This window comes from Acinonyx jubatus, chromosome A2, assembly GCF_027475565.1.
Source record: "Acinonyx jubatus isolate Ajub_Pintada_27869175 chromosome A2, VMU_Ajub_asm_v1.0, whole genome shotgun sequence".
Classification (NCBI taxonomy): domain Eukaryota; kingdom Metazoa; phylum Chordata; class Mammalia; order Carnivora; family Felidae; genus Acinonyx; species Acinonyx jubatus.
Window position 1 is genome coordinate 21,041,184 of NC_069383.1, and position 27,170 is coordinate 21,068,353.

General features: G+C 53.9%; 1 protein-coding gene across 4 annotated transcripts in view; it reads left to right on the plus strand.

The window, feature by feature from the left end:
* Positions 1 to 26,639, plus strand: part of PLXNA4 (plexin A4) — a 592,266-nt gene extending 565,627 nt beyond the window's left edge. For all 4 annotated transcript variants that reach the window (XM_053218068.1, XM_053218067.1, XM_053218069.1 and 1 more), the window contains 7 exons: positions 3,081 to 3,184; positions 3,746 to 3,845; positions 4,981 to 5,171; positions 6,282 to 6,451; positions 10,279 to 10,491; positions 17,333 to 17,483; positions 19,528 to 26,639. In XM_053218068.1, coding sequence (XP_053074043.1) covers positions 3,081 to 3,184; positions 3,746 to 3,845; positions 4,981 to 5,171; positions 6,282 to 6,451; positions 10,279 to 10,491; positions 17,333 to 17,483; positions 19,528 to 19,623 — 1,025 coding nt within the window. In that variant the 3' untranslated portion in view covers positions 19,624 to 26,639. The remainder of the gene's footprint in view (positions 1 to 3,080; positions 3,185 to 3,745; positions 3,846 to 4,980; positions 5,172 to 6,281; positions 6,452 to 10,278; positions 10,492 to 17,332; positions 17,484 to 19,527) is intronic.
* The last annotated feature ends 531 nt before the right edge of the window (positions 26,640 to 27,170 follow it).

Here is a 27,170-nt window from a genome sequence, read left to right on the forward strand (position 1 = left end):
TCATAACTTTTTGAGATAACTGCTAAAAGACTTGGTTTTATGGAAAGAAAGCTGGTGGGGCCTGAGGGACACTGCCTTCTCGGGTTCATAGAGCTCCCACGTCTAGGGAACACACAGGGCATGCACGAGGGCTCCTCTCATGTCACTGTATCCAGATGACCTAGTCCAGTGTCCTGCCCAGAGAAAGAGCCCAGTTAGTGCCCGTGGAAGAGAACTCAGCTGGTTATCAGAAGGAGCAGTGGCCTGGGGATAAGGACTTCTGCATCTGTCTTCCCAACCTGTTTCTCTAATTTCCTGGTCATAACACTGGAAGAATGAGTGACAATAATTTAAGACAACTTTCCTTCTGGCACTGGCTATGCCTGGCTGTGTTTCTGAAGAGTTCAGATCAACCTTTGACCCAGGTTGCTAAGAGAGTAGTTCACAGTTCCCCTTTAACTACAACTCACTGCCCACTGTGAGCACCAACACAGAGGCAGAAAATTCTTTTGTACTGCCTAATATAGGCCATCATCACTCACTCGCTCATTCTTCTCCTTCCTTCCTTCATTCATTCACTTATTCATTATTCTTTTAATAAATACTCATCAAGTACGTACTGTGTCCCTGGTAATGGGCCAGCACTGCTGGTAGACATTTAGCAACATCAAATTTTTGTACTCCCAAGGACAAGCCATCATTCCTTGACTGCCCTGGGGGAAGCATAGCCATACTCTGCCCTACTTTTTTTCAGTTGGGAACACAGATACAGACTGATTTTCATTTGCTTACATAATTATTGGACATGACTCAGAAACAAGGCTGCTGAGTAAAGCTGCACAGGCTGCGCACTGCACAATTTCAAGGGGAGTTGTGCAACCGGGAAGCGTTCCATCGGGCTCCAGAATCAGTCACCAGCTCTCATGGCTTAGTCCACCAGGCTGTGTGGCTTGTTCAGATCCTACTGAGATGTGCTACAACTCCATCAGCAAACAATGCCAGTGTAGCTGCTAAACCAGAAAGCTGGTCCCCATCTAGTACTGGCAAGCCCACAGCCACTTCAGTGGAGGAGACCTTCTTCTCCCTTAGGAGAAGCCAGTGGACCTAATATCCCAGCCAGTGGACCTAATATCCAGAGTCCTCCCCTCCTTCTCCCCCAATCCCTGTGTGGGAGAATGTAGAACACTGTCTTCCGTGCCCCCAAGCTGTCTCTGTACTGTTCCCGCCATGCAGCCTCTGACTTAATAGCCCTGGAGCTATTCACCAGGCAAGCAGGAGAGACCCCAGAGGCTTTGTCTTTTGGGACTGGGGTAGAGCATGCCACTGCCATATTCCTTAGCCCCAGGCTGGGCTTCACCAAAAGTCGGACTGTACCACGTATCAACTGGCTGACCAGCTGCCAGATACTCTACTTCGTGTTCCCCACCACTCAAAAATGCGTGCATCCGCACATACCCACATAAAATGAAAAATAAAAACAAAAAAAAACACAACCAACAACACACTGCCCTCAAGGTGCCTCAGTGGGGCATTTCCCCTTTAGTCTATTACCCTACCTGCCCCGAGGCTCTAATCCTTGCGCTCAACTCCAGCCATGCCTTCAATGGCACTAAGTGATAGGCAGTGCCCAGGGACCTTCACTCCAGTGAACATGCACGATTATCCTCATGCTCTCATTCCTTGGGCGGCCTGATGCTACATGAAGCTTTAAACCAGGCAGCAGACAAGCCCACGACCTCGAGCAGGGACTGGGGTATTATGAGCATCTCTGCTGCCCCTCAGGGCAGGCAGCTCTCTTTCTGGGCCTGTCTTTCATCCACAGCACTGGTCATGCCAAGTGCACAAGGCAGGGAGGAATCGGTGCCCTCTGCACCGCAGATGTGGCCAGTCATGGGCCCACAGCTCAGCCTTGACCGGAGGGAACAGCAGGGCTGGGGGTGGGGTCTGAATCGGGTCTCTGTAAGCCATAGGAGAATCCACAGCGGGGTCAGGCAGGGATGTCAGGTAACTCCAGCACCCAACTGTGTGCTCCGTGAATCCCTGGGCTCTTGCACGTTTCAGAAGTACTGGCGTCTGTGCGGTGTTGAGCGGGGTCGTGATTGCCTGGAAGCCAGATTCGTGGCTTCCTGGCTGGAACACATGTTGCATTTGAATTTAAAAGGCCGTTTTTTCCTCTCTGGTGTGTGTATGTGAACATACGTGCGTGTGTGGGTGTGCACGTGCCTCTGCACTCGAGAGCTGGCGTGTACCTGGGTCTCCGTGCGCACACATTTCAAGACTGGAATGTGCACTTCTTCGTCTGCATGTGATTTGTACCATGGGTGGTGATGGCAGTTTGGTTGATGGGAAAAAGTCCCCTGCTTCCCCGTGCGGGAGCCATCAGAGAGCCTGTGTGTCGGTGGTGTCTGGGCCCCCAACGAGAACGTATGGATAGAAGTATATACCTAAAGCATCAAATAATGAGGTGTTGGATAGATCACCAAGACGCAGGTATTCACATTAAGTCCGTGGGGATGGGGCTGGTCCCGGGCACGAGAATGGGTTTTGCTGATCCCTCCACGTGCATTTACCCGGCCTCCCTGCCAATGGTGCGACCTACCTCCCAGCTTTCAGGTGCAGGACACAGCCCTGCAACAGGACCAGGGTGCACAGAGACTGAACCTGCAGCCTCTCCTTAGCTCTGAGACCTTGCAATCGAGCAAATGAGCCTGTGGCGGTGATGATGCCACCTGGCATTTACTTAGCGTTCTTAAATGCTTTGACCTGCCTCATTCACTCAGCCAGTTTTTATAAGCACTGCTCACGGATGTGGCCGCTTGCAGGGGACAGGTGAGCAGGGGAGGACAGGGGATGTTATCCCACTTGTGGCACACAGTGCGTTGGGCTGAGAACCGGGGCTGGGACCCAGGGCGCCTCTGCACTGAGAGCTTCTGCACCCCTCCTCAGGGAGTGTCTCGTAACACCTGTTGGTCCACGGATGCACCCTGGAGATCATGCATTGTAGTTGCCCACACAGAGGTCCTTGGGAGCGCCGCAGGGAGCTGTCCTTGGGAGCACAGGGGCCCGAGGGCCTCTCTGAGATGCATCTGCTCTCCCTACAGAGTGGCGACAAGGAAGCGGGGCGAGGATGATCCTACAGGATGAAGACATCACCACCAAGATTGAGAATGACTGGAAGAGACTGAACACGCTGGCCCATTACCAGGTGGGGTGACTGCACAGGAGGGATGGGGCTGGTAACCTGCCGTTCCCTCAGAGTCTCAGTCCTTGAAGGATAGGGTCACCCTGAGGCCGGACACCAAGCCCTGCAGCCACCTCTCCACTGGCACTTCTGATCCCTTAGCGACCCAGGGAAACTTGGTGTCCGTCAGCCAGGAAACCCTGACCTCTTTGGAGATGGGATGCCAACATGCGTGCTTCTGGCAGGGTGTGCTTCCGGCGGGGTGTGGGCAAGTCCCCAAGAAAAGGCCTTTCTTGGATGATCCCTGGGGCGTAAGGCCGGGTGCTCTCCCAGGGAAGCATCGGGATGGAGGGTGCTGGTGAGACGCTCTTGCCAGAGTTGCTCTAAGAGTTAGCCACGGCGTAGGATGCTATTCAGCGTTCAGGTCTGTCTTGTTTCATCGAAGAAAGCCGACCGCCTCCAAAGCCCCCCCTGTTCTTGGTGAGGCACTGATTGCCCCTGAGATCCAAGTAAATTCCTGTTGTCCTTATTTCCTCAGGTGGCAGAGTTTCTGTGCCCAGTCTCTTGTAAGCCTTTTCCTTGTAGGTGCCAGATGGTTCTGTGGTGGCTTTAGTGTCCAAGCAGGTGACAGCCTACAATGCCGTGAACAACTCCACAGTCTCCAGGACCTCGGCAAGTAAATATGGTGAGTTCTGCCAATCATCCTGGGGAGGAGAGGATGCCCGAGCCTGTTGGGGTGATCGTCACATTAACAGCACCGCTGAACAGCACTGGACCCCCGGACAGGGAGGGGGAGAGGGAGGCGAGCAGGCGGACCACGGCTGGGGAGAGCCCGAATGGGGAGGAGTCTTCTCGTTCTGGAACTCTGGTGCAAGAACAGGACCTTCAGCCTTGAAAACAAGAAGAAAATCTAACCTTCACGAGCACCTCACAGTCTACGACACGGTGCTTTCACTTTTGCGGTCTTCATTATCGCACGTCATGTTCATGACAATCAGCGAATTAAATAATTATTGTTTCCCCCTATTATGCAGATTAGCAAATTATAACTCAGATGCTCAGAAGCTACACAACACGTAAAGGTCACACGGTTATGAAGCGGCTGAGGGAAGGTGCAGACCCAGGGCTCCAGCTCCGGGATGCGGGGTGGGGAGAGGATGCTGGGTCCGGGCTGGGGGCCCCCGGTGCAGCCCTGTTCTGCCTCCACCTGTGTGATTTGGGGCCAGCTGCCTGACCGCCGTAAGACCTGGTTCTCTTACCAGCAAAACTGGAGAGGAAAAAATGACCCAATTCCCCAGGATCACTGTGAAAAATCAGTAGTAAACATACAGTGGTGCCCGCACACAGTAGGACCTTTTCTGCTCCACACTCATTTCGCTACAGCCCACAGCAAGCCAGTGGGAAGATCTGGCCCCGGGCCAGACGGGAGGATGCAGGTAAGCAGGTGACAAGGTGATCAATCAGCTGCTCCACGGCATTAAGGGAAACACAGCACATGTCCTGAGACATCACCTCAGAACCCTTACCAGGAAAAGTGTAACGACGGACAGGCTGCTGGTCTTACAAATTGAATAATTAAGGGCTGGAGAGATGCAGGTACAGGAGGGGGAGGAATCTCAGCGGGTCAAGTAGCCGCAGAGGGTTTCCCGGACGTGGCAGGAAAAGCATCCCACGCGCAGGGAATGGACTGACGCAAGGCAGGCAGCCAGCAGCACCCGCAGATTGCAGGCAGGATCAGACGGTATTGGCCACGGCCAGAATGGGGGGTGTGTGATGGGTCATGGAAGGGCCTCACACACGCGGGGTCATTGCCTTGGCAGAAAACATGATCCGATACACCGGCAGTCCTGACAGCCTCCGCTCGCGCACACCCATGATCACCCCCGACCTGGAGAGCGGAGTCAAGATGTGGCATCTGGTGAAGAACCACGAGCACGGGGACCAGAAGGAGGGCGACCGGGGGAGCAAGATGGTGTCTGAAATCTATCTGACGCGTCTGCTGGCCACGAAGGTATGGGGCTTCAGACGGGCTTCGGGGCACGTGTGGGGTGTGGGAAGGAGAGTCATCAGCCCACAGAAATGCCAAGCTGGCAGATGCCTAGCATCTGTGCTCGCCCCACCCATTATCCACTCAGCCCCAGTGCTCTTTCCCAGCACCGAAACTCAGAATCCTCAACCTCGCGCTTCAGGCAAGCCCCGCGCGTGCATCGGTGTGCAGCCCGAAGCACTGCTTCCATCCTGCTCTGTGCCCCGTTCCCAAATATGGAGACACTAGCCACATCTGTTCACGTTCTTCTGTCATGCCTGTGAGAGAATGCCTCCTTCTCAAGGGTGTCACATACAACCCCTAGTGAGGCAAAGTGGGGCTCCATCAGTGACTTTCCAGGCACCATTTCTTTTTTTTAATGTTTTTATTTATTTTTGAGACAGAGAGAGACAGAGCATGAGCGGGGGAGGGGCAGAGAGAGAGGGAGACACAGAATCCGAAGCAGGCTCCGGGCTCCGAGCCGTCAGCCCAGAGCCCGACGCGGGGCTCGAACTCACGGAACGTGAGATCGTGACCTGAGCCGAAGTCGGACGCTCAACTGACCGAGCCACCCAGGCGCCCTTCCAGGCACCATTTCTGATCCCGGTTCTGGGAACATTGTGTGCCTGCGCTCAGCCCTTCAACTTGTGAGGCTGGCCTCCGCTCTGAGCTCTGCAGAGCTGACTGTGTAACTGCTCATCAGCCAGCGTGAATGATGCCCAAACAAAACCAGCAGATTGTGTTTGTCTGCTCCGACCGAGTGAGTTGTTCGTTAGCATTTGTGAAAAGTGCTAAAATAACACCACCAAAGGGTGTTAAACCAACCCATGTTGTTGGCAGAGGAAGGCTCACTTAGGTCCAGTCATCAGCACTATATCTATCTTCCACGTGCACGGGAAATTTAAAGCTGTTGGAGGAAGGTGAAGACAGTAGGAGACTTGATGCAGGCACTTGCCCGGCCTCCGCTCTCCCCCTCCCCAGCAGGCCATGCACCCTGCCCTCCCTGCCCCTCTCCTGGTCTGCCGGGCAGATCTGAGACCCTGTCCTGAGAGCTCCCTGGGTGGAGCTGCGTTCTGAACCAGTCCCCCTCCGCAGGGCACGCTGCAGAAGTTTGTGGACGACCTGTTCGAGACCATCTTCAGCACAGCGCACCGGGGCTCGGCCCTGCCCCTGGCCATCAAGTACATGTTCGACTTCCTGGACGAACAGGCCGACAAACACGGCATCCATGACCCGCACGTCCGCCACACCTGGAAGAGCAACTGGTGAGGGAGGCCGCCGCCCCCGCTTCCTCCGCAGGGACCCGGAGCAGGCCCTGCGTCTGGGCCTCCCTGCCCTCTCCTACTGCGTCCGCGCTGGCTTCCTCTCTCACTTCCCTCCACCCAAAGCATCCTTGTTTCCTATCCATCAGTCGGGCAGGTTGCAGACACTTATTGAACCAAGTAAGTGAGCGAAAACTTAACACGCCAAATGTTGCCACCAGACCCCTGTCACATCCAGAGTATGCCCGACACTGTGCCTGGTGTGTGCACACACGGTCAGGCACGGCCACCGCCCTTGGTGGGCTGACAGGCATGGGTAAGAGACAGGCAGGTGGCTGTTGGGACAGGGAGGCCGAAGATGCACGCATGCAACCAATTCTAGAGCCAGCACCTCAAGCACGGTTGTGACCTGAGAGTCGTCTAGGCGAACAAAAGGTGTTTCCGTTCTATTCGAGAAGCAAGGGTCTTCCCTTCTGCCAGACTCGTCTTCCCAACTCCCTTTGGGGAAGAGACCTTCCCGTACCTGCTTTGTCCTTCTTCGAGGAAGCAGGACTCTCTGAGCCCTGACACCCTAGATGTCTCCACTATGGTTCCTGTGTCCTTGAACATAGGCCCTCCTGTCTCTTCGTGGGTGTACACTCTGTGTTTCCATTTGCAGCTGCAAGGTCAGACATCAGTATTCAGCACTTGGTGTGGAACCTCGCACAAAGCCGTGGCTCGATAAATATTGATGAAGATGTAGGACCAAGGGGGTCTCTATCTGAGGGCTCTGTCTCAGGCCAGGCCGGCTTGTATTTGGTCCCATCAGTTCCAGAATTGCCTCCCTGGAGCTTTTCGACAGTCCCTGTCCCAGGTTGTTCTTCCCCAGAACATTCTTCCAAGGCAGCACAAGCCTGCTGCCCAGCACCTGCGGCCGACAGCCGGGACGGGCCCGGCTCTAGGGCTCGGCCAGGCACCCCGGCAGCCAGCCTGGAGCCCCAGACCAAACATGGATCACGGCAGGAGTCAGAAGTGGCACTAAAACCTCACTTAACGTCATCTGCTCTGGCTTCTCCTCTCTTTTGCCTGAAGAATAGTGCGATCTCTGCTGAAACTGGAAATGCGGGCAGGAACAGAGGTTTGGACCATAGCACTAAAGAGTTGGGTTTACGCCCCCATTAATTCTGGGTGAGAGATCTTGCACTGCCGAGTTCCTGCCCCCTTTCTGAAATAAGACGGTTAGACTCCGGATTCCTCAGGGGCACGGGGTGAAGGCTCTTCCCTGCTGAAGGCCTGCCAGCCTGGTCTGGGTAAGAGTGCTTTGAATTCTGCCCATCCTTTTAGCGCGGCTCTGCAAAGCTGTTTCGTGGGCCATGTCCCTGACCTACCCAGTCTGCTTCTCTCTGCCAGTCAGTCTTCCTACTCCCCACCTCATCCGAATGTTAGCAGACTCCACAACACAAAGAATGCTCTGCCCAGCCCAGCTCTTGGGCCTGGCTGTGGAGGGCTGGCATTTCCAAAACACTCAAACACCCCTACATGCCCTCGTAGCCCCTTACCAGCAGACCACCTGAAATGGTATCTAAATCATTCGTCTTCAGCCCATACTTTGGCTGGGGTGAGCACCGCCTCCCCCGCCGCCCTCCAAGGATGCCATAATGCCCTTGGCGTGGGGCCAACCTTCCCTTCACACCAGCTCCTCCCAGTACTCTGGTGTCATCACAAGGAACCCCAGGGCGGTCGTCCGTAGTACCCGGCTCGAGTTCTCTCACCCAAGGACATGTGCCCCCTGACCCTGCTCACTGCCCAGGCAAGAAGCAGTTCGTCTGGGAATTATGAGATCTGCATCATGACTTAGAGTTCATCGTCCCTGAGTAAAAAAAAGAAGATGATTTCTTGATTCCTGGCCAGAGTTGCAACTCACCTTCTCCCCACCCGCTTCCTCCACGTTCCCCTACCTTTTCTCTTTGAAATAAACCTCCTGCTCATTTAGCCTGAGTGGCTGCAATCAACCAGAGATTAGTGCCACCACCAATGTTAATAATATGCTAATATTTCATTAGGCAGGAGCCTCGGTGTGGTGCCCCGGTGCCCCTGTTTGATTTGCCTGTCAGCACAAGTGGCGTAAGCAAGGGAAACGACTGTGTAGCAGATATTAGACTCCCCGAGACCGTCTTCTGGATGAGACGCCCAGAAACAGGAAGGTGTGGACAGACCCCATGGGCGGAGCAGCCTGGAGTCCATGCAGGGCTCTGACCCCAGCTGTCACGGTCTCCCCTGGGCAGCTATGATGACCCTGACTTTCACCGTGTGTTGCAACTTTCTGTGTCACCCCCTTATTTCCTAGTCCCTATTTCAAAGGACGAAACAAGTGCCACTTAACGTTGTCAGATCTCAGTGCTGCCCGAGATCTGACAGTCCTGTGCTGCACATTTTGTAGGAATGTAATACTTGCTGGTCGATCGGCAGTCTTGAATATGAGGTCTTACTGTAGTTTAGCATCTGTTGTATGGAGGTACCGGCCACTGGGAGATGCAACAAATAGAAATGTGTTGTACTCGCCAGACTGAAGTAAGTAATTCAAAGCGCTGAAGTTTCAAGAGGCGAGTCAAACACATAGGAACGCTGTAACTATTACCAACAGTGAGAACAGCTACCAAAGCAATAAAACTTCAGGGCAGAAGGCAGGAGGTGAGGAGGAGGTGGGGGGCAGAGGGAGGGAAGCAAGCGATCCCTTGCTTGGTGCCATCCCGCTTCCTTACCTGCATCTCAGTAGGCCGGATGGAAGCCACAGGATGCGAGAGCCGGCAGAGTGTGGCCAAAGGGGACAGGGGACAGGTCTCTCCCAACCTCCCTTTCTGGCAACAGAGAGTGTGACTTGTGTTTAACAGACCACACTGCATTTTTCTCCTCTTTGGCTTGGTTTAGGTGACTCCTCTCCTGCTTCCTCCAGGTTACTCCAGCTAAGGAATGCATCTGTGTCTTTAAAACGCAGACCATCTAGTGTCTTTCCCTCCGTGAAGACTTTCTGAACACTTCCCTCTGCATAGACTCGGTGACGCCTCCCTGTGTCCCACATCAGACCCTTCCTGTCCTTGGGTTCCAGCACTGATAGCTCTCAGAGCACATGCTTGGTGGCAGGCCTGACTCCCCCACGAACCCACCAGAAAGCTGGCTTCTTGAGGGCAGAGGATGTATCCCCAGTTGTTAGCGTAGTGCCTGGTATGCAGTAGGTGCTCAGTGCAAGAAAGAGGGAGGGAAACACAAGGGGACAGATGGAGGGCTGTGAATGTGGGTTTCTAAGCATGCCGGCTCAGGGAGGAGAAATTAGTTAGCTACTCTTCAACTGCTCAGCCCCAGTGCCTTTACCGCGTAGGGTCAAACTGTACTGTCAGGCAGGGAGGAAGGATGTGCTCTCTTCCGGGTCATACCGTGGATGGCAGAGAATAAGATACAAAGCCTGTATTCCAGGCTATTCTTTAAGGTTTGCCGATTGGGTGTGCATTATATCCGGCATAGGGGGTGGACAGTGGAATAGAGTCAGAAACTCCACTTTATAGCACCCACACTGGCCGCCTCTGAGCCCAAGCCTTGTGCTGCCAGGGAAGGTTGTAGTCCTGCAGTCTTCAGGCTGGGCATCAAGCCCTCCCCAGTGCCCATCAACATTTTAGCCGTGGGTGGAGTAGTCAGCCTTGCTGATCCTCCGTTTCCTGCCAGGTATGTTAGTGGCATAGGCTTTGCTTTTAAGAACAATCGGTTCTCAGCCTTTTCTCTTTCCCCAGAGAACTCTCCAGGCCACGCCACACCCCCTGCCCTCTCTTCCTGACCATCTGCCTCTTCCCTCCACACAGCCTACCCCTGCGGTTTTGGGTCAACATGATCAAGAACCCTCAGTTTGTGTTCGACATCCATAAGAACAGCATCACGGACGCCTGCCTCTCCGTGGTGGCCCAGACCTTCATGGACTCCTGCTCCACATCAGAGCACCGACTGGGCAAGGACTCCCCTTCCAACAAGCTGCTCTATGCCAAGGACATCCCCAGCTACAAGAACTGGGTGGAGAGGTGAGTGCTGGGCCCGGGAGCCAAGGTAGGACCCCTTGCTGAGCAGGCAACTGCCCTTGATTTGGGGTCCCCTCCCCTCCAAAATGGGCTGGTGCTTACAGACGGGTCATTCACAGAGCCCGATCCTGCAATTGGCAATACCCACACCCCCACGTCCCCAGTGGTATTGTCAACTGAAACAAGACCCCAGGGAACCTGGCTGGACATAGCCTCTGTGCTCGGCTTCCCTGCATGGAGGGTCCCAGATCTTAATGGCCGAAACGCCTTCAGGCCCAGGAAGGAAATCCAGTTCCTGCTCTAACCCCCACCAAAACAAAACAGAACAAACAAACAAACAAACAAACGCTCAAGGAACCAAATAACATCTTGGCACAGGAAGTCTGGAGTCCTCTACCCATCTGTCGCTGTCTATCCAGTAAGCCTCTCTCCACATTCTGTGGGGATGTCGTTCTCATTCTGACACTTCTGACTGCCCCAGACCCTTGACCTTCACAAGATGAGCTCTTGATGCCCTGTGCCCTGCAGTGCTTTCTCAGCCATTGTAGCCATGACCTTAATCATGGTCTCACACATTGTCCTGTGACTGGAGGGCCAGTTGTAAGCTGGGGAGCCCGTCTTCATGCAAAGCTAACTCATGGTAAAGAACGTTAATGGTGTGTCTGGGCCAATCGGCTCCAGGTAGCAAACACCTGAGCTAGGCAACCAGCCAAAGCCTTATTTATTTATTCATCACCGTAGTCCTGTGTCCAAGAGGATAGGATTAGAACCTCATTTTCTGCCCATGAAAGCGAAGAAATATACATTCAGAAAGGCCAAGATGAGAGGTGATCCCCAAACTCAACTAACTCCTACTTTTGTACCATCAGTGATGCTTCTAGTCGGGGCCTCTGCCAACCTCTGTGGTGCCTCTTTGTGAATTCAACAAGGTGCCCTTTCCTACTGGAGGATGTAACTCCAAGCCAGGGTGCATGGTTTGTTGAATGATGGACTGGTTGTCAGCCCAAGCTCCTTTGTGCAGTGAACAGCCTGCACAACTGCACAGGGCAGTCCTGATTTTAGAGTCCCTTTCTCTTGTTACCATGAAGCTCAGATTTGGTACCTTTATTAAGAGTAAAAGATGCCAGAAATTGTTCTTGACTTAGTAACTGAAGACAAAATGAACAGTATCATTTCACCCATGGGAAAGAGACAGTCTCCATCTTCATACTTGAAAATTGCCTTCCCTAGGGGCGCCTGGGTGGCGCAGTCGGTTAAGCGTCCGACTTCAGCCAGGTCACCATCTCGCGGTCCGTGAGTTCAAGCCCCGCGTCAGGCTCTGGGCTGATGGCTCAGAGCCTGGAGCCTGTTTCCGATTCTGTGTCTCCCTCTCTCTCTGCCCCTCCCCCATTCATGCTCTGTCTCTCTCTGTCCCAAAAATAAATAAACGTTGAAAAAAAAAATTAAAAAAAGAAAAAAGAAAATTGCCTTCCCTTGTAAAGAGGGACTAAGAGAGAGTGGAGTCTTGGCCACCTCAGCAACATAGTTCTGCTAGAAAGCATTGAGTTTTGTTTTTCCTCTCCCCTCTGTTCTTTGATATCCTCCCTACCCCTTCCTGCTGATGCATGGGCTGGGCATCAGTCTTGGCCGTCAAAGAGAGAGAGCTCTTGTGTCCTTGTATCTCTTGATGTCTGAGTCACTGGGAGAGGCTCTCAGCTCCCTCCACATAGATGGTGGCCCATTCTTCTGACGACAGAGCTGCCGGGAACAAGCCCTCCTCTGTGGTCACCGGCCCTTCAGCAAAGATGGGAGAAAGGCAACAGCGGGGCTCTGGTTATCTCAGCACGGGTCACGGTGCTAGGACCTCAGGCGGGGAGTGAGGAAGCAGGGGTGTGGAGGGCTGGAGGCGTTTATGAAACACCTGCAGAGAGGACCCTCCCCAGGACACGGCTAGCTAGTCAGAGGTGAGAATAACGTGTGCGCGGGGCTAATGGTCTTCCTTCCGCCTGGTGCTAAATGAAATTTGTGCCACGCAGCTGCTACAGGTCATGAGTAACCCCAGTCCATTTGGTTATTTTTAGGAGTGGCTTGATGGTTTCCATTCCTTATCCCGCTAGTTTCTTAGCAACCGGTGGTACTCTAGGGAGAGTCATCTCTCACTAGCTTGAGATCCCACCCAACCCCTTTCTCCTCTCATTCTGGGATGAAGTACAGGGACGGAGGGATCGGGAGACACAGCGTGAGCAGGTCTGGAGATCAAGTCTAGAGTGCTTCTTCACTTGGTGATGGATGGATGAACTCCACTGTCACTCGCGAGGAGCCTGGCCTCCGAGGTTGTCTGCCTGCCGGAAGGTGAAGTCGAGCAGCACAGAACTGGCTCGGGGTGCGCAGCAAGCCTGGTCTCCCACATTGGCCCACCACAGGCACCGGCACATGCAGTTCAGAGGAACGACGGTAGAACCCAGACTCTCATGGCCGGCGCTTACCCACAATGATATTGGCTGGCAGCTCCCACTGCACACTCCCAGTCTTTGCCGCCTCCGTCCAAGTATGCGGGCTTTTGCTTATGGCCACATCCAGAGAAAGGGCAAAGGCCCCCGGTAGCTATCTTAAAGATGCTACACTCCTTAAAGAGCTACACTCTTTAGATGGCCCCCAGTAGCCATCTTAAACCGCTACACTCCTCTTAAAGAGTCCCTGCGAACAGTGTGTCGTGACCAGTTATGTTTCCTATTTCATTAGCAATAGCAGTAAAATTTGCATGTCGGGGGGGGGGTGATTTCCTCTCCGCTTAAATTGGAGGAGGCTCAAGGTTATTCCTGTGGCCGCGTTAGCCTTTCTCACCTGCCCTCAAGGCTTTGCAGGTAGGGCTGAGCGGAGCAGAATCGCAGCCGACCCGCTCAGAACCGGACTGGGGTGTGCCACACATTTCAGGGCCATCTGTCACATGTGTCACAGTGTGAAAAAGGTTAAGAATTTTGAATATTTAAAAATGCCTCTTAGGAAGCCATCCATTCAAAACATAAAACGGTGACAGTTCACCCTGGGAGCAATACCAGAGGTGAAGTATAGACATTTCATTAACTTATTCATCAGTCCATGGGTCAAACATTTACGGTCTCCATCAGAAGCGTATGGGGCACTCGGGATATATTACACTTGATCCTTCCCTTGTGGCTCTCGTGGTCAAGGAGGACACACAGACAGGCCCTCGGCAAACCCCGTGGAGCTGTGATCATGCGGCTGGGGGAGTGAGAGCCTGATTCTGCTGGGCCTGGAGAGGTCCGTGAGAGGTTCTCAGAGATGAAGATTTCTGTGCGGGGACTTCAGGCTCTAGATGTTTCTCATATCTACACCTTCATCCTTGAGGTGTTTGGAAGGATGACAAAACTTTGCTCTTCTAAGAGTTCAGGGCATTAGAGACCACCTTCTTGATCACTGGAGCCATCCAAAGGCAGACATGAGACACCCACCATCACTCACTGGGCCCATCCCCTAGAAACCCACAGACAGACCGCTACAGACGGGCCGACAGCGAGACATTCAGCACTCCAGGGCCCTGTCCTTTCTAACAGCTCCCCAACGACCCATAAGGGTACTGGCATCCCATCCGATGTGAACAAACTCAGCAAAGAAAGCTGAGTAGGGCCGGTGGTGGGACCCAGACCTCATCAGCAGGCCGGACCTTGGCCAGCTGGGAGTGGGGGGTGGTCTTGGGGGACTTTCCAAGCATCAGTCCCTTTTGAAGGGGCTCACCTGCAGGCAGAAATCCCATGGGAGGAAGTTCAAGTACAGGAGCCCAGGCTGACCTCTCCCTTCCTCACTGCACAACCTGCTGATAAGAATACTTGTTTGAAGCTCATGAATATGGGGCGTAATTACATTCTTCACAATCAATAAGCCTTCTCAGTGGTGGAGCCCGGCGCAAAGGCCAGCCCAGCGGGAGCTAAGAAGGAAGCAATTGCCCACACAGCCGGGGAATCCAGGGCAAGGTCATTACTGGGCTCAAGGGGTGCTGGCAAGGCCAGGGAGAGAGGTGGGGCACAGCCCTGGATGGAAGCGAAGAGAGGTCAAGGCAGGGTCACATGCCTTGTTGGGTGGATGGTCCCGGCTAGCACCAGGCAAGGCTGGGGTCAAGACCCAGGCAGAGTGTTAGCTGGACCACAAATGCCACAGTCATCTGGGAAATTGAGCTGTCCGGGGCCACTCAGCTCAGCTGTTCAGTACTTGCTGAAGATGAAGACATGTGGTTGGTCCATTCAGGGGCTAGTGTGTGGCCTCAGATGTGCACTGGTCCAATCCAGTGCCCTCCGCATGTAGGCAACAGAGGAGAGACTGGACCACTCTGTGCAGAAAGGACCTCACTGTTAGAATAACGCAAAGCCATCCGGGTGGCTCACCACCCATTTCTTCAGGTGAGAAGGTTGGAGCCCCTGCCCTCGCCCCACTCCGCTCCCAACCCCTCCCTCCCTCTCTTTCTCACACACAGACACATTTGTAAATATTCTCTTTGGAGAAATGGACTGGGCTTCTGGCACATACCAAGGCAAGCCATGTTAAAGGGACAGAGTGTTGGGCGTCTGCTGTTTGCGGTGGACACAGTGGTCCCTAACTTGGACCCACAGGAGGCATCTCAGGGTGCAGGGTGCAGGACAGACCATCCATCTACCTGTGAGAAGTTTCACAGGCAAGTATCAGAAATGGCAGGAGTCTTTGCTTCTGAAGACAGTCATGTCCTGTCAGTGAGGACCTGGGTTTTTCATCCCGGTCAGTCTCTCTGACCATCTACTGGTGACAGAGTATAACTGTCGGGAGGAAGCTCTGGACCCAGGCATGTTAGCAGAGATGTGCCTGGTTGCTGGCCGTGGAGAAGCCAGGGAGGTCCTCTGTTCATGGTTTTCCCCAAAATGACCTGATGACCTAGCCCTTGACCCCACAAACACATGTACCTCGGCAAGTGTGAAGAGACAATGGTGCATAGCTCCTTAGGAGGGGCGGGGGTGGGAACCGTCACTGAAACCCCTAGGTCTCCACCATAAAATGGAGCATTGGCATTTACTGCCTTCCAGAAATAGTGCCAATGAATCGAGTCTCTCGCTGGAACGTTTATACCTGGAATGTCATTAAATCACCCAGAACCCTAAGGAATCTGAGGATGTTTAGGGGGTGGACCGCAGGTCTGGAAGAGAGTGGGCTCATCTGGGATGGAGTGAAGGAACCAAATTGCACCAGGACAGGGTGCGGAGGGCACTGAATGTGAGAAGCGGTAGGAGGGGGGGCACCCTCACTAGACGAAGGTTGTGAAGGATGAAGTCCAGGTGAGGCAGGGGGCAGGCCGGCCTCCTCTGAGGCCGCAGGCTCCTCTGAGAAAGGTCATTCCATTACACTCTTGTCCCCAGGCCCAGAGCTCCCGCCAAAATGCAATCAGCTCACCAAAGCAGTTGGCGAGTGTGTCTGTGTGTGGCTGGCTTTCTGAGGTCAGAGGAGGCCCCCTCCAACCGGCTCCTTCCCTTGCCAGCACGCTCTGCTTTCATCTCCCTCCCTCTGCCTCCCTCGGAAGGTTTCCAGAATGAACGACGGGTCTGCGGTCACAGCAAGGCCGTGGCTTGGGGCAGGGTGGCCATCACCGCCCTCACTGGCCCAGGAATGCTCTGGCAGCAGATTGAACTGTCATCCCACTGCGAGCCTCTGAGCGTGATGGCTCGAGGAACACAAGAGTGCCACGTGTGCTGGGCTGTCCCCGAACTCCTCGGCCTGGACTGGGGGAGGTGGAGGTGTGGGCATGGCAGAGGATCTATGGATTCATGGTCTCGGTGCACTGAGGGATTCGGGCCAGGGTGAGACTGTACCAGAGCCCCCGAAGATGCCACTACACTTGCCTGGTCAAGCCCAGTTCTGGGACTGCCGAGGGCCTGTCATTGGTACCTGCACCTACACAGCTCGCCAGTGCCCCACGTGCCTCAGCCTGGTCCCTGCAACCCCCCCCCCCCCCCCCCCCCCGCCACCGGTGGTCCCATCACCCTCCTCTGTTCTAGATGCTCAGGCTTGCTTTCACCGGCTCCGAAGCCGTAAGCATTCAGCTGCAGGCCGAGCTGCTGGGTGCTCCCCCGCTGCCCTGATGGCTCCCTGCTTTTGTAGGTCCCTGACCCCTTTTATGTGGCCCACAGTGAGCAGGCAGCTGGGGAGGGGGGTATAGCTGTCCCTGGGGGGCACCGGGGCCCTTCTCTTCCTCATTAGGAAGCCGCACCACTCCCCTCTGGCGGAGAGGTTGGGGTTTGCCGCATAAAATGTCAAATTGCAGAAATTAAAAATGTAAATGCTGGCATCTAATTAGCCCGTTGACAGCAGCACACAGCTGCAAGTGACAGTGACTGATTGCCTTCTGCCAGCCTCTCTCCCCAAGCAGCCCCCGGCCCCGCCCTTCTCCCGGGTAACCCCCCAGAGAGGGGAGGGCACCGAGGCAGAGCAACTGCTTCGAAGAGCCTTTGGGCACTGGGGGGGAGGGGGCAGCCCTTGCGTCTGTGGGAGGAGGTGTCAGAAGGACACCAGAGACACACTGGACCACACTTTGGTGGCCAGGAGCAAGGCCCATGCAGGAGACGGCTCCTCCGTAGTCCTGCTTCCACCCCAGTTCACCCTCTGCCCAGGTCTGGGCCACATCCCTTCCCTCTGCGCCCCCTGCATCCAGAGCTGTAGAGGGGCTCTCCGGGGCCAGCCCCTGAAGCACACGCGGGAGAGAGCCCACCAGGTCCCCAGGGGATCACGCACAGGCATCCACTGGCCCCAGTGCTGGGAGGATCCATCTGTCCTCGACTCTTGCATGCACGGCTCCAGCTCCTTTCTTCTGCACTCCCTTCCCTGGTAGGTATTACTCGGACATCGGGAAGATGCCGGCCATCAGCGACCAGGACATGAACGCATACCTGGCCGAGCAGTCCCGGATGCACATGAATGAGTTCAACGCCATGAGCGCACTCTCGGAGATCTTCTCCTACGTGGGCAAGTACAGCGAGGAGGTGAGCCCACCCTGCCCGGCGCCTGCTGGGAAGGACAGGGAAGCTATGGAAAAATCCCCGCCTGTGGCAATCTCTATGCACAAGAGCACGGGAACCCCAGACCACGCTCTGTGTCTGCTGGGGAAGCTGTCTGTCGCCCTGGATTTGGGGGCTCTGTGCCACAGATGGGGATCGTAGGAATGCCCCATTCTGTAAATTCCGCATCAGTTCTGTTCTCAGATACTTAAAGTGTCTGTTTCTTTCCTTTTCTTTTTAAAATTCTTATGTCTTCCCTGCTTGTCCCTCCTTTTATTTTTCCCTTTTCGCTCTCTGATCTAATCCTCTTTAAACAAGCAGTTTCCCACTCTCGTGGCAGGCTGAATGGTATGGTATGGTATGGGGGGATAGGACAGGACAGGACGGGATAGGACAGGACAGGACGGGACAGGATCAGAACAGAACAGATACAGAGCAGAGTGGAATGGCATCTATTTTACTTGCTGTGTTCCCCAGGTGGAAAACCTCACCTGGGGTCATTGCCACTGCAGACACGGCCTTCTTCCTGGCCAGTACAGAGGTGCTTCCAGATTTCTTAGTCATGCAGGCTTGGCCCAAGTGGGTTCAGAATCCAGGCTCCCTCTGTCTGAGCAGCAGCATAACCACCTTCTCCTTGAGCAGAAGGTAGTAGCAGGAGCTAAAGCCAGTGCCCCCCTTCTCTGCCTCCTCTCTATCTCGTCACTGAGAGAGGGTCTAGGAACCCCAGGCTAAGGAGGGAGCCCCAGCAGGCCACGGGCAGCATAGTGCTGTGAACGCCAAGTGCAGGGAAAGCCAGCCGTGAGTCCCTAAGGGGAAGGACCGAGACTTCAGGCCATTGCTGGTCTGGGGCAAAGTTTTCACCTGTCCGTGGCCACGTGAGAGAAGTAAGGACGATGCGGAGTGTGTTAGGGTGGGAGTGTAACGGCCTCATCTTGGAAGGACTGCCCTTTAGTCTACAAGGACACTCATCTGCTCGTGGTATGAAAATGTCCCATCCTTGTGAAATGCTGGTGCCAGTAACTGGCAGTTCTTGGCCAGCTAAGAAGTTGGCAATTCCATCTTGGTCTCCCCCATTAAAACTGCATTAAGTGGGCCAAGAAATCCAAGGCTCTAGGAGCCTCCCTTCGAGCCTTCACCCTCCTCCGCCTCCCTGCCCCTCAGCCCCAGCACCGGCACAAGCATGCCTGTTTGTCTCACGCACCCCTTGTGGAGCAGACTTTGTGGGAAGGGCACACGCGTGTGTTCTGTGACTCTGTCCTCTGCACTGGAGCAGCCCACGCGGGGACCAATAGTTCCCCCATTTTACAGATGAGGCAGTGAGGGTTCAGAGAGGTGACATGTTTTGCCCCAGATCACCTCGCTAGAAACTGGTTATTCGATCCCGTATCTCCTGAGTCTGAGTCATATTCTAACACATTTTCCATCGTGTTCCACAGTTGCTCACCATCACTGTCCTCACCAACCATCTGATCTCAGAAAAGGCTTTGGCAGACTTTGTCATGAGGTGCTGATGACCAGGAAAGCTTGAGTTAGGGCTCTTTGAAGGATATTTGTTTGATAATGCACAGTAAAGCCAGACGACTTTCTAAATGTGGGACGTGGGGCTTCGTGATGCTGATAAGATATTCCTTTTTTTGGATGAAGGGTGGGATTTCTTAATATCTGTGAGGTCCCATTCCCCAGAGACACAGGGCACCGGACTTTACAGGGGTCACTTGTTAACCTGCAGGTCACCGGCGCATCTTTGCACAGGTGTCTTCGGCCCACTGCCAGCTGTCTTCCGTGGACAGTGAAGTGCACACATTTATTCAGACATGCTGATGTAGGTGCTGACACCCTGAGCTCACTGACACAGGGCTACCCACACACTGCACCCCGCGCCCGCGTTAGCCAGGCTGCCTGCTGACCCAGCAACGTTCCGTGTGCATCTGCACATACACATGGCTTCCCAAGCCTGACCGCACCCGCCCTAAGAACGCGAACGTGAACGCACAGACTCGTAACCCCCCTGTTCTTGCCCCTTCAACAGATCCTCGGACCTCTGGACCATGACGACCAGTGTGGGAAGCAGAAACTGGCCTACAAACTAGAACAAGTCATAACCCTCATGAGCTTAGACAGCTGAGAACCGTCCTTCCAGGGCCCCTGGGGGGAGGGACACACCAAGCCGTGCCTCAGTCTAGATTATCATCTTTACCAAGTGCAAGTTCCGACTGGCGTCAGCAGCATCCCCTGAGCAGCGCTGTCTCTCTCTCCGCCTCTTTGCGTCTCTCCCTTCTCCCTGCATCCCTTCTCTCTCAGTTGCTCTGCCAACACGACCGAACCACACCGCCACCCCTCAGTTAGTCCAGGGTGGCCAGGCTCAGGCGAGGGGCCCAGCCAGAAGATACCAGAGGGGCTCTCTTTACCGGGTGAGCCCAGGCGTCAGCAGCGGGGCCTGAAAGATGGCCGAGGAGCCGCGGAGAGAGGACGTTCCTGTGCTGCTGCTCCCCCCCTCGCACGCTGGGCCGGACCTTGGTCTAGGGAAGAGGCAGTGAGCTCAGTATTATCTTCACTGGGAAGACATCACCTGGCTCTCTCCCTTCTCACATTTCCACCTCCAGGGGGTCCTCTGTGTGTGGCTCTGTTGTAACTGTGAGAAAGGCCACAGCTCCTGCATGGCCAGAGTGGGGGCAGGGGTGAGGAGCTGGGAGGTGCTTTTCAAGCTGCCTCTCACTTGTGTTGGTGTCCCGAGGCTTCCTTGTCCCCTTCCGGTCTTCTTGGAGCCCTTCCCAGTGCTCCTAGGGACCTGCCTGTCCCATCTCCTCCCCTGTCTGTGGAAAGCCAGACAGGAGAAACAGCAGTTCCCTTCCACGATGGAGAGCCTCCAGACCTTCTGGTCTGGCTCAAAGGGGCAGAAACAACATGGAGGGGGAGAAAGGGAAAGAGAGTTGCATCCACCTGGAAGCAGAATTTGTTGTTTTTCATTCACCCCCCCCCGCCAAGTGCAAGTGAAGCACGCCCGTGGTCATGGGTCTAATCGATTGCCAGATCTTCGATGCTGTCCAGAGAAAGCACCTGCATCCTCCTTGGTTGGCGCTCATCAAGGGTCAATGTAAAATGCAGAGTACATCCAGGAGATTCTACCTCCAGCCGCCTTTATGGCTCCATCCTCACCACCCTTCCTGAGAACTCTAGAGAATGCTGGGGCAGAGAGCCGAGCCCCCGCCCCCCTGCAGAGCCTGGTGCCATTGCTATGCAGATGACTTTGTCATTCCACTGTCCAGACCTCCTTGGCAATGACTCCTTCAACATCCTCTGTCTCCTCAGTCACTGCCCTTCCTCACCTCCTCCCCAGTCATTATGGAAAGAATCACACTCAAGCACAGCCTCATGGAGAGAAACCAAAATGCCAGCCAAACTCAGCCCCCAGCTTGCCATGTCCGGGACAGACCGAGAACTCTAGCTGAAGGACGTGGCCAGCAGCGACAGAAGAGATATACAATGGACCTCAGTCCTGGCGTCTGTTTCTCCATCTGTCCCTCCATCTCTGGATGGATCATTTCAGCTTGTCAGGCAAATGTGTGCTGAGACATGGGTGAGCAGGGGCTGTGGTAAGAAACGGTCTAACAGAGGGGTCATGGAAACCTTAATCCTGAAGGGACCTTAGATGCCATCTGACCCAGTTTCCCACCATAAACAAGATTCTCTCCTGGCAGCCTTGGTGGCTAGTTGTACACCACTCTGAGAGACGAGAAGCATCATCTAAGGTGCGGTTATGGGTGAGGGTTCCAGTCTTGCCTTCACTCCCCGAGCATCAGACGTTATTCCCTGCAATCCACTCAAAATGAGCCCCCATTGGAAAGAGGAAGGAACCGCTCCATTTCCAGCAAAGTCTATGGAGCACCCTGTACTTTTAAGAACGCTAGCCCCTTTGGGTCTGAATATGTGTGCATGTGTGAGTGTGTGTGTGTGTGTGTGTGTGTGCACGCGTGGGTGTGTCTGCCCCAGAAGTAGGCAGAGAGCTCAGAAGGATTCCTTGTCCTATGTAGGGGACTGTGAAGTGTTTCCCTTCTCCACCCTTGCTCATTCATCGCAGCTTCAGGACATTTCAACGCTAGCTTTCCATGCTGAGCACGGGTGGATGGAAGGAGAGCCACCTGTCTGTAGGAAACCAGGGTGGTCACTGGCTGAAAGCGGCCTGGACTTGACTAGAGGCTGGGTGGAGGTGACCCACAGCAGGGCATTATGTGGTGTCAAGGAGGACAAATGGGGACAAAACACAAGTAGCCTAACAACAGGAAGGGGAGGATGGGGATGAGACACACGCCAAGGGGGAAAAATAACCAAAGGTTTGGCAGATAAAGTGCCAGGTGAGGAGCGTGGGATTTCTACCCTTGACCATTTTATTTCCTCCCAAGAAGCCACGGGCCCTGGCCGGAAAGCAAGCACGTGGGAGGCAGGCGGAGGAGGCTCCACGGCCACTGAGATGTATTTGCACACATGAGGGGTTGGGGAGGTGAGAGACACAAACCTATTTAACAGATTTGCTGAATGCAAGCGAGTGTATGTGTGAGCGCATGTATGAGTGTGTTTGATTTATTTTTTAAGTTTTGCACAGTTAGAAAAAAATGAACAGGCAGACAAGAAGACTGTTATCATGGTTCTGCTGAAGCTTTTATTTTTTACCGGATTATTATTATTGTTGTTATCGTTCCTTTGTCGGTACAGAACTTCCCCCCCTGACCCCCGCCATGTTTTGTCACAAGAGAAACTTCAAAACCCTCAGAGAAACCTCAATGTCAGGAAGAAAGAGGAGAGGACAGACAGTCTCCTGGCTCTCCTCCTTTCTCCCAGAAGAGGGTTTGAGGACAGATTTTACCCTAATTGTTGGCGGGGGGGCAGGTGTGGGTCGCTGCTGGTGTTTTGTTTGCCGAAGCCTCTGCAGCCTGCTCGGGCTGGAGAGAGAGGATAGACTCACCCAGAGCTGCAACCTGTCTTGCCCACAAAAATTCTCTTTCCTTTCGCTGTTTGTTTTCCATTTCTTCCGTTTGGATTCATGGTGCATGTGTGATACGTTTCAAAGTACAGACGAGGCAGCATTGTCAAAAAGCTGTCCTTGCCTCCCCCACGTTCTTTCCAGAACTCCCCTTGGGATCCCCGATCTCCTCCGGGCAGGCCAGAGACCCCGAGAGCTGCCCGGGGGGACATGTGGGCCAGCACACCGCAGAGAAGGGAGCTGGGCAGACTGGTCCGGTGGAAGGGAGCCCCCTCGAGGCCTCCCCCCGTGACAGTGAATTTCCAGGGTCATAACTCTGTTTAAGGTGGAATCTTTATCTAACTCCTTGAGTCCCAGGCAGAGAGGAAGGGAGACAAGGCCCATCTCCTCTCACCTCTCCCTTCAACCACCTTCTGCACCCTCCACCCCTGAGATGGTGCTGGGAGATCCCACAGTCAGAATAACTGACATGGGTTAGGTGGGGATTTTGAATGTAGAAGGGAGATGGGCTGAAGGCTGGTAGTGGTAGGAGGTGGGGAGCTTGGTGGGGTCCCGAACTGAAAAGGATGGATGGATAGAAGCTGAGAAAGACAGCTGCAGGCAGGTCACTCCCCTCGTGGGGCATGAGTCTCCCCACGTGTGGGCTTTGCCATCCTTTGTCCTTCCACGGAAGGAGAGACCCCCACATCTCTCGGTAACTGCAGGCGGTACCACTAAGTGAAGTTGGCTATGGTGTCAGTTAATTCCTCAGGAAAATATTTTTTTCTTGCCTTCTTTCAATGTGGTCTGAATTTGGGGACCGAGGACAACCTGAGTGTTCACAGGCCAAAGTAGGCTCACACCCCCAGGGCGCCCTAGACCCTCCCTCTCGGGAGCCGGTGGGCTGGCGGGTCAGGCCCCAGATGCTTGAGCAGGGCTACGGTCGAGAGAGAAGTCATTTTCAGTAATCCCAAAGTGAAGCAGACTGTCCAGGACTGTGCCAGGCAGAAGCAGGAGTCGCCGACAGGTAAGGTCGCTGACCTGGTCCGCTCGGGCCCCCGTCTCACCCCGCCCCCTGCCAGCCCTGGGCTAATGTCGAGGTACTGTCCCAGCACCCCACTTCCCCCTGCCCGAGGTCCTTGTGCTCATGTCCCTCTTGCATGTCTGGCTTCTGAGGGTGTCCCTCCCCTGCAGAGGGGAGTGTGTCCCCTCATCCCCCTCACCTGCAGTCTCTGCCCCAAGGCCATGCATCCACTCTTACCCGGAGCCTCCGACCTCACAGCCCAGCACCCCTTCCCCCGCACCACCCTGGGGAGGCCCTAGGCCCCTCACACCCTTTTGACAATGCCTCCATGAGTAGTTGAGGGTCTGGCCCTGGGGACCCCCAGCAGAGGAGCCGCAAGCAATGATTTCCCAAGCACCCTCCAGTCCAAGACGCAAGTCCTGCTGATGTTTCCAGAGCCCTTAACAACCTGTTAAGATGGGGCTCGCTTTGACCTAATAGGCAAAACCCTATTTTCCATCTGTCTCCGTTCTTAGGAATAAGGGGACACTGCCTTTGGCTTCATAGGATGTAAAGTCAAATACTTAACCTAGCGAAGGTTAAGCTTATTCATCAAGAACAAACTTTCCCACCTCTCACAGAGCAAGGAAGAAGGGGAAGAGGCAGGGAGGCCCAGAGACACCCCTTCAGGGATGTCCCAGCAGGCATTCCCAGAGAGAGTCTGAAAGGCCTCCGAAAGGCATTCCTGGGAAGGACTAACCCCCAGGCACCAGAGTCCCCAAGAGAAGACCCTACCCTGGGCGGATCCTGGCTCCTTCGTGGCCTTTCTCCTTGCTCCTAGTTCACATCAAGGCCCTCCCATCAGCCCCCCATGCCTCCAGTCAGCTCCCAGGACAGGTGACAGAGGGCCCTTGACCCCTCAGCCCCTCCTTGTCTCTTTATTCTGTATGTGGGCTGTTTGGGGTTTGAGGTTGGTAATTTTTTGTCTGTATATGTTTGAGATTAAGGAGGGAGCCCAGGTGTGGGTGAAAAGTCCAAATGGCTGGAAGGAAGAAACAAGACTCTTCACCTGTGACTTGCAGGGATGAAGAGAGCCACAGGGCTGGGGGTGGGAGGGGCTCCCCCTTGTTAGAAAATGGATCCAAATAGTTCCCAGATGTGGACACGCCAGTCCTGGGGAAGCTGATACTCTTGATGCTTCCCCTGCACCTCTGATAGCTGGGGCCTGCAATGCTACCCCTCCTCCACCTGCCTCCTGCCACCTCACCCCTACAGGTGTGGCAAACGGAGAGCCTTTACGGAGCAGGAAGCTGAGGTACGGCCACAGGTGACATTGGAGAGGCAGCTCCAGAGGCTGGGACACCATGAGCCTCTGAGAGTAGGGGGCCCTCCGCTGGAAAACTTATAAAGAACATTCCTCCCATTCAGAAAGGAGTCTCTGTAGTAAAAATTTCAGACTTTCAAAAGCGACCTTTTTTTTTAACTACAAATCTTTGCTCCCCGATAAAAATTGTGGGGTTTGTGTTGAGTAGGGGGGAGTATCCAACTTTATAAAATACGATTTTTTTGGTTGTAGAAGTAATCATATTCATTAGAGTCTCAAATTCCTTGAGTAGACTGGTGACAACCCCCAAAGCAAAGCTAAATGAAACAAAAGCCCTAATAAATGAAAGGAGGTGTCTGTCTGTATTGGCAGAGATAGTGAGGTGGGTGGGGGGCTCTGTGCCCTCAGCTGGGGGCACCCCACCTTCCCTTCTCCTCACCCCCTTTCGCTTTGTCCAGTCTTGGGTCTCTGGGCTGCCCCTGGTGTGGCTGAGTCCCGTGCAGTTACCATCAGCTTCCCTCAAACCGTAGGGACACCCTGTTAAGGATCGGTCATGGAGGGATGAAGTCCCCTCCCCTGAGAATGCAAATGCCCATGGCAAATAGGCACGGTCTATGAAGCTCATCTTCCACCATTTTTTTTTTAATCTGGAATTAGAACATCTTTTGTTAGTATCTTTGATCTTATGACTCAAGCACATTTTGGAAGGGCTCCCTTCCAAGAGTGGAATTCAAAACAGAGGATATGGCTAAAGAGCAACACAAAGGACGCTTAAATAAAGTGAGACCGTGTACCAAACAGGACTGCTGGATGCAAGTCAGGCCCACGACCAAGATGGGATACGTGTCTCGTGTGTTCTCCTTCCTTCTCCCTTCCCTGATGTTCTCCCCAGCTGTTGGCTCGTTCAACCTTCCGTTCTTTAAAAAGAAAAGCTAGTTTACCTCAAAGAATCTTGTTTCCATTTGGAAACCAATGACTTTGTGTTCTAGAGTAGATGACCCTCCCCTCCATCACTCCTTGCCTGGGTCTGGTGTGCTTGAGGCCTGAGGTCCTTGCTTAGTCGTGTGATGGCTACGTTGACCGAGAACAAGAGCCCCAGGCCCTGAGATAGACAGGAAGGGTTGGGTGCAGCTGGCCTCCTCCCCACCTTAGCTGGTAAGGACCAGCCTATCTCTGCCAGCAGGGTCCTGCCAAGTCACCATTGTAACCAGCAACTCCAGGGTACCACCAACAGAGAACGGCTCCATGAGCCGAGGTGCAGGGGAAGCGGAGTCTGGCCTGGTCACACAACCCAGAATCAAGTCAAATACTAGAGGGAAGAGGAGAACAGGAAAGAATGAATGGGTGGTTTGAGGAACAGGCAGAGGCCTTTGAGTCTCAGAGAGAGGCTGCTGAAGGAGGTAGGGCGGGTCATTCCTGCTCCAGTCACCCCCTTCCAGCCCCGCCCCACCTCTGTTTCCATAAAGCTCCCACCTTGAACACTGACCCTTTGTTAGAACAAAGCAAAACATATCTTTAGACAACAGTGTTACAATGAGCCTCAAAGATAGGTGGATGAAATCTTTTAGAGGAAGAGGGTCTTCTGGTTTTGATTTAAAAAAAAAAAAAAAAAGAGTATCCTAGCAAGATTTAAAAAAAAAAAAGATTTAAAAAGTAAAGTTTTTAAAAAGGAAACCTACGCTATTTAAATTGGAGCCCAGTTGTAACTTGGTAAAGGCAAGCTTCTGTACCTTTGTTATAATTAATTGTATACCTGTGTATGTAAATATAAGGCATTCCTATTTTGCAGTTCAGAACAAAAAAAAAAAACCTATTTGTAATATAGAATAAAGTTTATTAAAAAATAATAAAAATGCAGTTTGGGATTTGGGTCTTTCTTCATGTGTCTGGCAGGAAGGGGGAGAGGGGAAAGCTGGCCATAAATAGGCCTCCATGGTGCACAGATATGGAAGCGTCCCTCTCCAGCTCCATGATGTCTAAACTCAACCACCAGAGGTCAATTCTTCCACTTAAGGCTCTGGCTTCGGTTACAAAGCAGCTGTCTCTGGAGGTGATAGTCCTCCCAGCAAGGGAGAGCAAGCATACTTCCGGCCAGTGCTGTCTGCACACATCACTTCCACACGAAGCCGGATCAGCCTCTGAATCCTTCCCAACACAGCCCTCCAGGCACGCACGACTGACCCGCTAGATAGAGTTGGTGCCTGAGAGAACACGAGTTGGCATCCCTGCTTTAAGTCTTCTTAAGCCAACTACACGTACAGCATACGTGATTGTATCAGTCTCTCTGTCCCCGAGCGTTCTGATAGAGGGTAGAAATCCCGACCCCAGTTGTGCCCCTAGTGTAGAAGTAGGACAGGGGGAGAAAGAGAATGGGAGGCGTGGCAGTGG